Genomic DNA, 12,078 nt, shown 5'->3' with positions numbered 1-12,078 from the left:
AATCAAGGTAGAATATCATAAAATCATGGTAGACAGATAGTATCATCACATATTCCGAGAGAGAAATAAAAAAAGTGATATGATAAGATTGAATATGTATAAAAGTATAAATCTGACATCTGAATAAGTGCACTATCACAACCGTCTTCCCCCCATGACATTAGAGGATCAACCAGTCACACTGATAGTTCATCATTCTCCTCCTTCTTCAATCAATAGCTTCAAGGGCATTCAGAAGTTGAAGCATCAGGGAACACAGAGTTGTCTTATCAATTTCAACTTCGTCATTCTATCAAAGTGACATTTCTGTGCATAGAGTACTTCTATCTCTCAAAACAATCTCACTGAATGACTGAAGAATGTTGACTGTGTCCTTCCTTCGGTCTGTGTGTGACACCAGCAGCAGGTGTGACGTTATTTCTTCAGCCCTATTTCTTTAGCCACGTAGTTGGAGACTTGCACATGCAACTGATCTTTGGTTTCCCCGTAGACAGTGGAGGCAAATGTCTTAGCTGCGTCCGACCCCTTCATCAGGGCCTTGTAGATGGGTAGTGTGTACTTCTGTTTGCCTGGAACAGTCCGAAGTGTCCATGAATATAGAATTCTGTTACAACCAAACCCCCTAACAAAAAACTCCTCACATAAACTCGGGAACAATGGATGACATCATCTTCAATTATTCATGACAATGAATTAATATGATGTCATATTGTTTTATGGGCCTCTTTGCAAACAAATGTTTACAAACCTGTTTTTGCATTCATGTTTCCATAAAATAAAAAAAGGGGCCATGCCCACTAACAGACAACTGTTTCCTGATTGGCTAAAAATCGCATGGGAGCGGCTTGTGTTGCATTATTGTGCTGAACGATGATACTGATTTCATATTGTTGCCTTCAGTTGTTTGTGTGTTAAGGCTGTCTCTGAACTTATTATTGTTGATGTATGTATATATATAAGGCTAATAATAATCTTGGTTCTCAGGCACCACCCGCTTCATCACAATGTCTGCCACATGTTTCATTTCAACAGTAGTCAAATATTATTCCAGTATTTTACTCATGGAGGAATACATTTGTGTAGGGAGGCCTTTCCCCAGGTTGAATGTACACATCTTTTTATTTGGTTACACAACTGTTTATTTGGTTACATACTGAGTTTGAACCACTCCCCCCCCCCCCCCCCCCCCCCCCCCCCACCCCCCCAAAAAAGACACCACATGCCCGCACTATATTTCACAATTCTTTCATCTTATTAAGCCTAACAGTAGATTTCAATCCATTCTGTTTGCACTTATAGAGGTATGAAAACAGGTGTGCTCCCTTTGTGTACATCCGCTACAGTGTGCACACTGAATACTGAAAAACGCTTTCCAGGTTGGGTGCCATTTTTTTAAAAAACGTGATCAGCAGCTATCTTGACAATGCAGGAAGTCCTTGATGTCTGGGAAGGCTGGCTGGTAGTCATTCTTGATGCAGATTTGAGCCCATCTCAAACAGATCTGAAAGCAGGATGGCACAATTATCCTGTGGAACATATTATACCTCTTAACTTTTGATAGGCGTGTCAGGGATATCTGGATCTGCCCAGAAGCTTGGCAGCAAATGGTAGTTATAATTCCAAAGCTGCATTTTATGTTAACATACTTATGACCTATGTTATGGCTGTGTGGAAGCGACTTGTATTTCACAGATAACCAATACAGAGGAAGAGGCTCCCATGCTAAGTTTTACATTATTGCTTGAATGCATGTTAAAATACAAGGTTAAAATACGTCTGAACTTACAAAAATATCAATCCCAGTCCTCAAATCCAAATTTTGAACAAAACAATCAAGCCATAAAAGCAAAGATGTGGAAATAAGTTGATAACATTACTCATTTTCTGACATACGTTTGTGTGAAATTTTCTGACATACAGACAATAGGTTTGTGTGAAATATTTCTCATTGGCATTGTTAACCATCTTACAAAAATTGAAACAAATAAGAAACAAGGTATCAGTTTATTTCCTCCTTTCTGTTACTGCACTATCAACTGACCTCTGCGTTGTGTGACCTTGCCAGGTGAGGGTACTTCTCGGCTATGGCCGCCAGAGTCTCGGCCTTCAGTGCAGACTTCTCCAGCAGCTTCTTGAGGAAGTGGAGCAACTGGTAGCTCTTCCAGGAACTGATGTCAAGGAAACTCTCCTGGAGGAAACACAGTAAACATGGAAATGAACATGATCTGGACCTCAGACAAAATTACATAGAAAACTGACAGGAGAGTCGGAAATCATCTAAGATGTAAACGTGAACATAATGGGCATTGTAGACAGTAAAGAAACAGGTTTGTGAAGATATCACAAGCTTTACATCATTCAGCAGCTGATCCAGGATTTTGAAAAAGGGAGGTTGGAAACTATATTTAAGTTATGAAAAGAACAAAACCACACGGTAGGTTTTAATGTAGGGCACCTTAAAAGGGGGAGGATCTACTTGTGCATCTGCAGCTGTTCACTAAAAGAATTGCAGGATTCAGCAAGCACCTGCAACCAGTCTAACCCACAGTAGCAATTACAAGTTCATCATCTAAAAGTAAACACATCTGATTCATGTCATACATCTTCCCGAGGCAAGGGAGTTAACTGTCTACGAAAATCCAGTTTCAACCCTTGACAAACTACGCTGGAATTTTGTGGCTCAATCGTAGCGCAACCATTTGCTATTACGTGTATGTCCCTTCTATGTGCCTCCTATTGACCAATCAGATTCCACCTATCATCTCACTTGCATTTGCTTCAAATGAAATGGAGTGCCCTGTCAAGACGATCTGATTGATAATCATGATCTATGTTGAAGAAGCATCGAAGAGCATCGAATCTTTTGAGCACCTTGATCAAAAGCATGAAAAGATTTGAAAGATATATGTCAAAGCCCAGTTGTACACATGTTTTTCAAATCCTGCTGACAACAAAATCTGCAAGTTGAAATCCATGTTGTTTATGAACCGGATGTCTAGTTCGTAGCGCAATTTTTACTGGACTATGCATAGACTCATTAGACCAGCAAACTCAGGAATTCCAGCCAAGTTTCGATAGGAAAGTGGACTTTTACAATTAACTCCCTTGCCTTGGGAAGGTGATATCGTGCTGTACCTCAGTTGTCTCCCCTGCCAGGGCATCAGCCAGTTGTTCTGCTGGCTCGGTCAGCTCTTTGCCTGCTGAGAGATCAGGGACATACGGCGGCCAGCCGGGGGTGTTGAGCCATCGGTCAAACTCCAAACCTTCCCTGTCAACAGATGTGTAGATCGTGAAATGTGCATACAAAACAAATAGAGGATGGTTAAAGCCAGGGGTAAATATCATAAAGAGGAAGCCTGGGGTCCGTGAGGTATTTGGCTACAGTCGCTGAAGCTAATATTGAATCAAAGGACCTTCTAATCTAAATCATTGTTCGTATTAGGACTACAACAGTTATCAAACCATGTCAAAATGTTTCAAAATCAACTAAAGATTCATGTTGGTACGATGAGGTGAAAATGGGGATTAGTGTCAAGTTTAAGATCATATTAAATACATGACCGCGTGTGGCTGCTTGTATGATGCCGATACCATACCATGATAAACCATGCCGCAGTTTAACAAAGACACCCCACTCTGAGGAAGCAGGGCAACAACAAATGCCATATTCTAACATCTTTTGGGATGACGCATCTGGCAAACAGACTATATCCACTTGACCTCAGAGGTGTTTATAAAAATCACCTTTGATTCATGCATTGAGGAGTAAGTGAGATAGGCAGTGAATGCTTATTCTAACATGACATTCATGGATGATCTAATTTGATTGGCTAACTCAACAAAGCATAAAGAAAGGGTGCATTTTAATAAAAGCATTTTAGTCATGGTAAAAAACATATTCCATTTACAAAGTTTGAGGTGGTACATCGTTCATTGAACACAACTAAAAAGACAGTTCAGGGACTCATTCCAATAGGATTCACCTAAGTTGGCTGAATGGACAAGCATTGGTTGCTGGGGACCAATTCTTACACGGAATGATCTCGGTTGGCACAATGGACAAGTATTGGTCGCAGGGAACCCATTCTAACCCGGAATCATCTTATCTGGCACAATGGACAAGTATTGGTTGCTTGGGACCCATTCTAACCCGGAATCATCTTAGCTGGCACAATGGACAAGTATTGGTCGCAGGGGACCCATTCTAACCCGGAATCATCTTATCTGGCACAATGGACAAGTATTGGTCGCAGGGGACCCATTCTAATCCGGAATCATCTTATCTGGCACAATGGACAAGTATTGGTTGCTTGGGACCCATTCTAACCCGGAATCAACTCAATTGACCAATTTGTACAAGGAATCCCAAAAGGACCAGGCTGGAAGACATACACACCGTTGGTCTGCTTTCTGTTCCTTGAGATCAGGGAAATACTGCAGGAAATACTCCAGTGTGTCAGATGCCACCACACTCTACAACAAACATCACAAAAGATTTTCAATTGTCAAAAAGCACACATTCAATATAAGGGTAACGCTCTTTTTCAGGGCTTTATCATTTGCAGAAGCCCGAGGTCTTCCATGAAATGTCCGACGAAGGAGAGCAGTTGAAAAGACCGAGGGCTTCTGCAAATGATAATGCCCAGAAAAAGAGCGTTATCGTTAATATAGCTAACATGGATGTAATTTGTTATCAAATAAAAAGAAACAACAATATCGGTTTTGAAACATTTACTGCAATCAACACGAATGTCACTGACCCACTTTTACAAATAAGGAAACGTCACAGAACAAACCAGATGACGTCGTTATTAAAAGTGACTTCACCCATCCCTACCCTATAACGGGCGTGATAATGGCCCGTCGTCAAGCACTATGAGGGCATTAAAAAGTTACAGTGGCCCGCACATTTCTGATAGCATGCCCGCAGTTTAATGATAATTCTATCCATTTAAACTGTAATTTGTGTTAAAGATCCTTACGATATAATGTGTATATAGCAGAAATAGTCAAGAATTGTCAAAACAAAAAAAGTTCATTCAAGTTTATTTTCATGATAACAACCACGTAGCTGTTCAACTGATCAAGGTTGCATGTAGCTGACAAAACAGTAGCCTTTCTCGTACGGCGTCTCGTTGTATGTGTCATCGGGGTCAACACCAGGCTCGATAACTACCTTCAACTTGTTGAAGGGATGGTCCTAAACACAGAGCGAGGTTGTTAACACAAGCAGTATCAGAGTGTCTTAGAGCCAGGGATGAACACAAGCAGTATCAGAGTGTCTTAGAGCCAGGGATGAACACAAGCAGTATCAGAGTGTCTTAGAGCCAGGGATGAACACAAGCAGTATCAGAGTGTCTTAGAGCCAGGGATGAACACAAGCAGTATCAGAGTGTCTTAGAGCCAGGCCATGAACACAAGCAGTATATGAGTGTCTTAGAGCCAGGGATGAACACAATCGGTATCAGAGTGTCTTAGAGCCAGGGATGAACACAAGCGGTATCAGAGTGTCTTAGAGCCAGGCCATGAACACATGCAGTATCAGAGTGTCTTAGAGCCAGGGATGAACACAAGCGGTATCAGAGTGTCTTAGAGCCAGGCCATGAACACAAGCGGTATCAGAGTGTCTTAGAGCCAGGCCATGAACACAAGCAGTATCAGAGTGTCATACAGCCAGGATATGAACACAAGCAGAATCACCAGTACTAGACAGTCAGGTCCATCTTGATTATCCATCCATCCATGTTAGATCCACTCAGTATCATCAGTTTCATGTAGCTAGGATATAAACACAAGCAGAACCACTAGTATGATACCTACCTGTACAGTATCGTCAGCATCAGTTACACCTAGCTGTACAGTATTGTCAGCATCAGCTTCATCTACCTGTACAGTAGTGTCAGCATCAGCTACACCTACCTGTATAGTATTGTCAGCATCAGCTTCATTTACCTGTACAGTATTGTCAGCATCAGCTACTCCTACCTGTACAGTATTGTCAGCATCAGCTACACCTACCTGTACAGTATTGTCAGCATCAGCTACACCTACCTGTACAGTATTGTCAGCATCAGCTACTCCTACCTGTACAGTATTGTCAGCATCAGCTACTCCTACCTGTACAGTATTGTCAGCATCAGTTACACCTACCTGTACAGTATTGTCAGCATCAGCTTCATTTACCTGTACAGTATTGTCAGCATCAGCTACTCCTACCTGTACAGTATTGTCAGCATCAGCTACACCTACCTGTACAGTATTGTCAGCATCAGCTACACCTACCTGTACAGTATTGTCAGCATCAGCTACTCCTACCTGTACAGTATTGTCAGCATCAGCTACACCTACCTGTACAGTATTGTCAGCATCAGCTACTCCTACCTGTACAGTATTGTCAGCATCAGCTACACCTACCTGTACAGTATTGTCAGCATCAGCTACTCCTACCTGTACAGTATTGTCAGCATCAGCTACACCTACCTGTACAGTATTGTCAGCATCAGCTACTCCTACCTGTACAGTATTGTCAGCATCAGCTACACCTACCTGTACAGTATTGTCAGCATCAGCTACACCTACCTGTACAGTACTGTCAGCATCAGCTACTCCTACCTGTACAGTATTGTCAGCATCAGTTACACCTACCTGTACAGTATTGTCAACATCAGCTACACCTACCTGTACAGTATTGTCAGCACCAGCCTTATCTACCTGTACAGTATTGTCAACATCAGCTACTCCTACCTGTACAGTATTGTCAGCACCAGCCTTATCTACCTGTACAGTATTGTCAACATGGAAGCCACATACCTCTCCTGTGTGGTCCATGTGTAGACGGAGCAGGGCCAGGCCGGTGCCTGCCTCCAGACAGGTGTACGGGCGTCCCAGTATCTCTTCCATGATGCGCCGCTGTGCAAACATTGTGAAACCCTGCCCATGGAAAGGAAAAACATTTCCACCTATGTGAAACAGATAATGATGAACAAGTCTATTTCCACAGTCAGAGCAATTGAGTTTTTACCTTAGGGTTTCTATTCTAATTGGGTTATTACATTTTTCATTGGGTAGCCAATATTTTTTCACTCATCTAGTCATCATTCTATTGGGTTTTTCCCAAAATTAGCGAACATTTTAAGATTGATAAATAATGAAATAATGTTTTAGATTTATATAACTGTTCTAAATATAAAGGCTTGACTCAGAAAGTAAATTAGCTCGTAATTGTGTTTCAGAAATTAGCTCCTTTGTAAGCATTAGGTATTTACAGGTGCTGTTTTTATACATTTGAATTTTTCATTTAATGCATGCATTTCTGTACACAAAAATAATTGAAAGTGAATATTTGGGGGTAGTATTTTACACAAATACACAGCTTATCTGAAGCTCGGAACAGTCCTAGCATTTGCCATTGAAGCATATGTACCTTAGCCGACTGCCTCAGTAAGGGGCTAGGCACAGGTCAACAGGTTTTATGTGTACAAAATCAGAATGGTAACATATGAAGACAAAAGCCACACAACATTACACAGCCTACCTCGTTGAGCCAGAAGTCCCCCCATGTGGCATTAGTGACCAGGTTTCCAAACCAGCTGTGAGACTGCAATTATAATCAGGCGATAGTAGTCACAGTTACCTCCCCTTAGTCCCTGATTTCAACTACCCCAATTTAACATAGCATAGGATACACTTAAGAATATCTGCTTGTCTGTATATAAGAGTATTTGACTTTTCAAGGACAGGTACAGTAAAACATGGATATAACGAACTACAAAGGACCGGAGAAATCAGTTCGTTATATCCGTTCTTCGTTATATAAGTTTAACAAGGTTGATCCGTCACTGCTGATTGTGTTGATTCACCGCTGATTGCGTACAGCCAATTGTCAGGGACACTTGACACTGAGTGAGATTTCTCAGTTCGCTATACACATCACTACTTAGTGATAGATGGGCTTGTCAGTGATCAGATATCAGTTCACTGTATCTGTTAGTTCGCTGTAGAGAGTTCGTTATGTACGTAAATTTGATATGATATGATGTAAGAGATAAATCGGGGATTTTTTAACAGTTCGTTGTATCCATTTGTTCGCTCTATCCGTGTTCGTTATATCCAAGTTCTACTGTACTTTAAATCTGCACGTCTTGTTGTTACTGGCCTATGAAAACAGAAGGCGTCATTGAGGATGCTAGTACACTCCAGTAAACTACATTTACCACGAATATGCTCATAATGAACTGACTGATAAGAAACTTATTTCTTGGTCCCAGCCATTTACTGTATAAATGCTGCATACATGCTTAAAACAAACTACAGTTATAACGAACTAAAATTAACAGTCTCTTTGAGCCTGTTGAGTTTTTTTGGTTTTGTTTTTAAATTTTTATTCAGTCATATACACAGGATACATATGTAATCGAAAAGCAGTACAGCTTCAAGTATAAAGGTACTTCTCAAAAGGATGTGGTACAGAGGAGGCCTAAGGCATAATCCACAACATGGCACAGATGTAGGCATATTTATGTATACAATTGAGAAGATGAGAAGATGCGGTATTTATGGTACATCAAATTATGTTGCAAGCATCAAGTGAATAAGTTATTTTGCAGTTTGAGGAAACAAAGCCCATTTTCTATTAAAGACAGAGAAGTCGTTTCTACGTGCAATATGATATTCAACGTCATAGATACTTCTTATTGTGTTCTTAAAAGCAACAAAGTCAACATTTTCATTCTTAATACACTGGACAAAGATAAATCTTTTAGCAGCTACAATCAAATGGTTAATTAAGCCTGTTGAGTTAGTTATAAGCGTAGTTTACTGTATATGCACTTGTTCGTCCCACGATGGACACAGTCAGGGAGATCACTCATTCATCAATCACATCCAACGCTACACAATATATCAACCCCATGACATAACAATGACCTTTAAGAAAACATGGAGACCTCTATACATTTGTTTGCTTTTTAGTGAGTAAGTGAGTGAGTGAGTGAGTGAGTGAGTATGGTTTTACGCCGCTTTTAGCAATATTCCAGCAACATCAGAGCGGTGGACACCAGAAATGGGCTTCACACATTGTACCCATGTTGGGAATGGAACCCGGGTCTTCAGCGTGACGAGCGAACGCTTTAACCACTAGGCTACCTGACCACCCCTGTTTGCTTTTTAACTTGTCTGAGGGGCACATAGTCAAAAATATACAAATTCACATATTTCACTCAGAATCACAATATTTTACGATGTACAAGGCCGTATTGCAAAACATATAACAATATATTGTACATTTAAAAATTTTGAATTTAGAAGCAATTTGAAACACCATTGCGTAAACTGAAGTTCATAAATGGAAGAAAACAAGATGCAGGAACAACGTAAAGTTCGCTGAATAAAAAATACGCACAAATACATGCTCCGGGTATTTGGCATGCTCTTAACATTAAACACATGACAAAAATTGCTTTCTGATAGAACCGGATATACTGAGTGTTAAAAATGATGTTGTGACAAGTATCGTGGAAAGAGTGAACCTCAATATATACCGATATACCGTAATGCCGCTCACACTTAAACAGCCCTATATCTTTGATGATTGTTCATTTAGTCTGCGATTCTTTGCATTGTTTAACATAGGTGACAGCGATTGGACCACCCATGTCCCCACACGCTGTGAGAAGTCTCCAATACAAGCAGTGATTACAGACATCCTTGTATAAAAAATTACCGGGTAACGATTATGTTACAAACATTACACAAAATATTGGGAGGCCAAAGCGTTCAACTTACAATTTCATGGATGACGACGTCTGTAAGGGACTTGTCCCCAACCAGCAGGCAGGGTGTAACGAAGGTGAGACAGGGGTTCTCCATCCCCCCATACGGGAATGATGGAGGCATGATGAGGATGTCGTATCTCTCCCACACGTATGGCCCAAACAACTTCTCCCCTGTTGATATGAACTCCTCGTCCACCCCATCAAACTCTGCCCGAGCCTTCTCCTGTAAAAATGGTTTCTTTACATTTAGGATGAACCAATGAATGAAGAAGGTGAGGATGATTTAGATTTTAACATTGCGTTCAAGATTATTAACTTAAATAGTGACGTACATATGTGTGTAACTGCTTGTATAAGTCGTACTTACTGCTTGCATTAGTCGTCCTTACTGCTTGTATTAGTCGGCCTTACTGCTTGTATTAGTCGGCCATACTGCTTGTATTAGTCGGCAATACTGCTTGTATTAGTCGGCCATATTAGTCGGCCATACTGCTTGTATTAGTCGGCAATACTGCTTGTATTAGTCGGCCATACTGCTTGTATTAGTCGGCAATACTGCTTGTATTAGTCGGCCATACTGCTTTTATTAGTCGGCAATACTGCTTGTATTAGTCGGCCTTACTGCTTGTATTAGTCGGCCCAACTGCTTGTATAAGTTGGCCTTACTGCTTGTATTGGTCGGCCTAACTGCTTGTATTAGTCGGCCTTACTGCTTGTATAAGTCGTCCTTACTGCTTGTATTAGTCGGCCTAACTGCTTGTATTAGTCGTCCTTACTGCTTGTATTAGTCGGCCTTACTGCTTGTATTAGTCGGCAATACTGCTTGTATTAGTCGGCCCAACTGCTTGTATTAGTCAGCCATACTGCTTGTATTAGTCGGCCTTACTGCTTGTATAAGTCGTCCTTACTGCTTGTATTAGTCGGCCTAACTGCTTGTATTAGTCGGCCTTACTGCTTGTATAAGTCGTCCTTACTGCTTGTATTAGTCGGCCTAACTGCTTGTATTAGTCGGCCTAACTGCTTGTATTAGTCAGCCATACTGCTTGTATTAGTCGGCCATACTGCTTGTATTTGTTGGCCTTACTGCTTGTATTAGTCGGCCCAACTGCTTGTATTAGTCAGCCATACTGCTTGTATTAGTCGGCCATACTGCTTGTATTAGTTGGCCTTACTGCTTGTATTAGTCGGCCTAACTGATTGTATTAGTCAGCCATACTGCTTGTATTAGTCGTCCTTACTGCTTGTATTAGTCGGCCTTACTGCTTGTATTAGTCGGCCTTACTGCTTGTATTAGTCGGCCTTACTGCTTGTATTAGTCGGCCATATTAGTCGGCCATACTGCTTGTATTAGTCGGCAATACTGCTTGTATTAGTCGGCCATACTGCTTGTATTAGTCGGCAATACTGCTTGTATTAGTCGGCCATACTGCTTGTATTAGTCGGCCATACTGATTGTATTAGTCGGCCTTACTGCTTGTATTAGTCGGCCTAACTGCTTGTATTAGTCAGCCATACTGCTTATATTAGTCGGCCATACTGCTTGTATTAGTTGGCCTTACTGCTTGTATTAGTCGGCCTAACTGCTTGTATTAGTCAGCCATACTGCTTGTATTAGTCGGCCATACTGCTTGTATTAGTCGGCCATACTGCTTGTATTAGTCGGCCATACTGCTTGTATTAGTTGGCCTTACTGCTTGTATTAGTCGGCCTAACTGCTTGTATTAGTCAGCCATACTGCTTGTATTAGTCGGCCATACTGCTTGTATTAGTCAGCCTTACTGTTTGTAGTAGTCGGCCTTACTGCTTGTATTAGTCAGCCATACTGCTTGTATTAGTCGGCCATACTGCTTGTATTAGTCGGCCTTACTGCTTGTATTAGTCGGCCTTACTGCTTGTATTAGTCGGCCTTACTGCTTGTATTAGTCGGCCTTACTGCTTGTATTTGTCGGCCTTACTGCTTGTAGTAGTCGGCCTTACTGCTTGTATAAGTCGGCCTTACTGCTTGTATTAGTCGGCCTTACTGCTTGTATTAGTCGGCCATACTGCTTGTATTAGTCGGCCTTACTGCTTGTATTAGTCGGCCTTACTGCTTGTAGTAGTCGGCCTTACTGCTTGTATAAGTCGTCCTTACTGCTTGTATTAGTCGGCCTAACTGCTTGTATTAGTCGGCCTAACTGCTTGTAGTAGTCGGCCTTACTGCTTGTATTAGTCGGCCTTACTGCTTGTATTAGTCGGCCTTACTGCTTGTAGTAGTCGGCCTTACTGCTTTTATAAGTCGTCCTTACTGCTTGTTTTAGTCGGCCTT

General features: G+C 41.3%; 1 protein-coding gene across 1 annotated transcript; it reads right to left on the bottom strand.

Annotated features, from left to right (window-relative positions):
- Positions 1 to 334: 334 nt before the first annotated feature.
- Positions 335 to 10,005, bottom strand: LOC125376827 (aminopeptidase B-like). The gene is made up of 10 exons (XM_048388919.1): positions 9,784 to 10,005; positions 7,535 to 7,597; positions 6,811 to 6,930; positions 5,094 to 5,200; positions 4,897 to 4,912; positions 4,397 to 4,473; positions 3,110 to 3,268; positions 2,042 to 2,225; positions 1,423 to 1,501; positions 335 to 656 (listed from the first exon to the last, which is right to left on the bottom strand). The coding sequence occupies exons 1-10, from the start codon at positions 9,892 to 9,894 to the stop codon at positions 415 to 417; spliced, it is 1,158 nt and encodes a 385-aa protein (XP_048244876.1). The 5' UTR covers positions 9,895 to 10,005; the 3' UTR covers positions 335 to 414.
- Positions 10,006 to 12,078: the final 2,073 nt, after the last annotated feature.

Source organism: Haliotis rufescens, unplaced genomic scaffold (assembly GCF_023055435.1).
Source record: "Haliotis rufescens isolate VD_foot unplaced genomic scaffold, xgHalRufe1.0.p SCAF_8, whole genome shotgun sequence".
Taxonomy (NCBI): Eukaryota; Metazoa; Mollusca; class Gastropoda; order Lepetellida; family Haliotidae; genus Haliotis; species Haliotis rufescens.
This window is presented reverse-complemented; position numbering and strand designations above follow the sequence as displayed.

Bases quoted from the DNA above. Each gene is read 5' to 3' on its own strand.
- LOC125376827 (XM_048388919.1), bottom strand. From the start codon at position 9,894: ATGCCTCCATCATTCCCGTATGGGGGGATGGAGAACCCCTGTCTCACC. The intron at 6,931-7,534 runs GTAGGCTGTGTA...TTCCATGGGCAG, and splicing joins GGGACTTCTGGCTCAACGAG to GGTTTCACAATGTTTGCACA. The intron at 1,502-2,041 runs GTCAGTTGATAG...TCCTGCTTTCAG, and splicing joins CAAGGTCACACAACGCAGAG to ATCTGTTTGAGATGGGCTCA.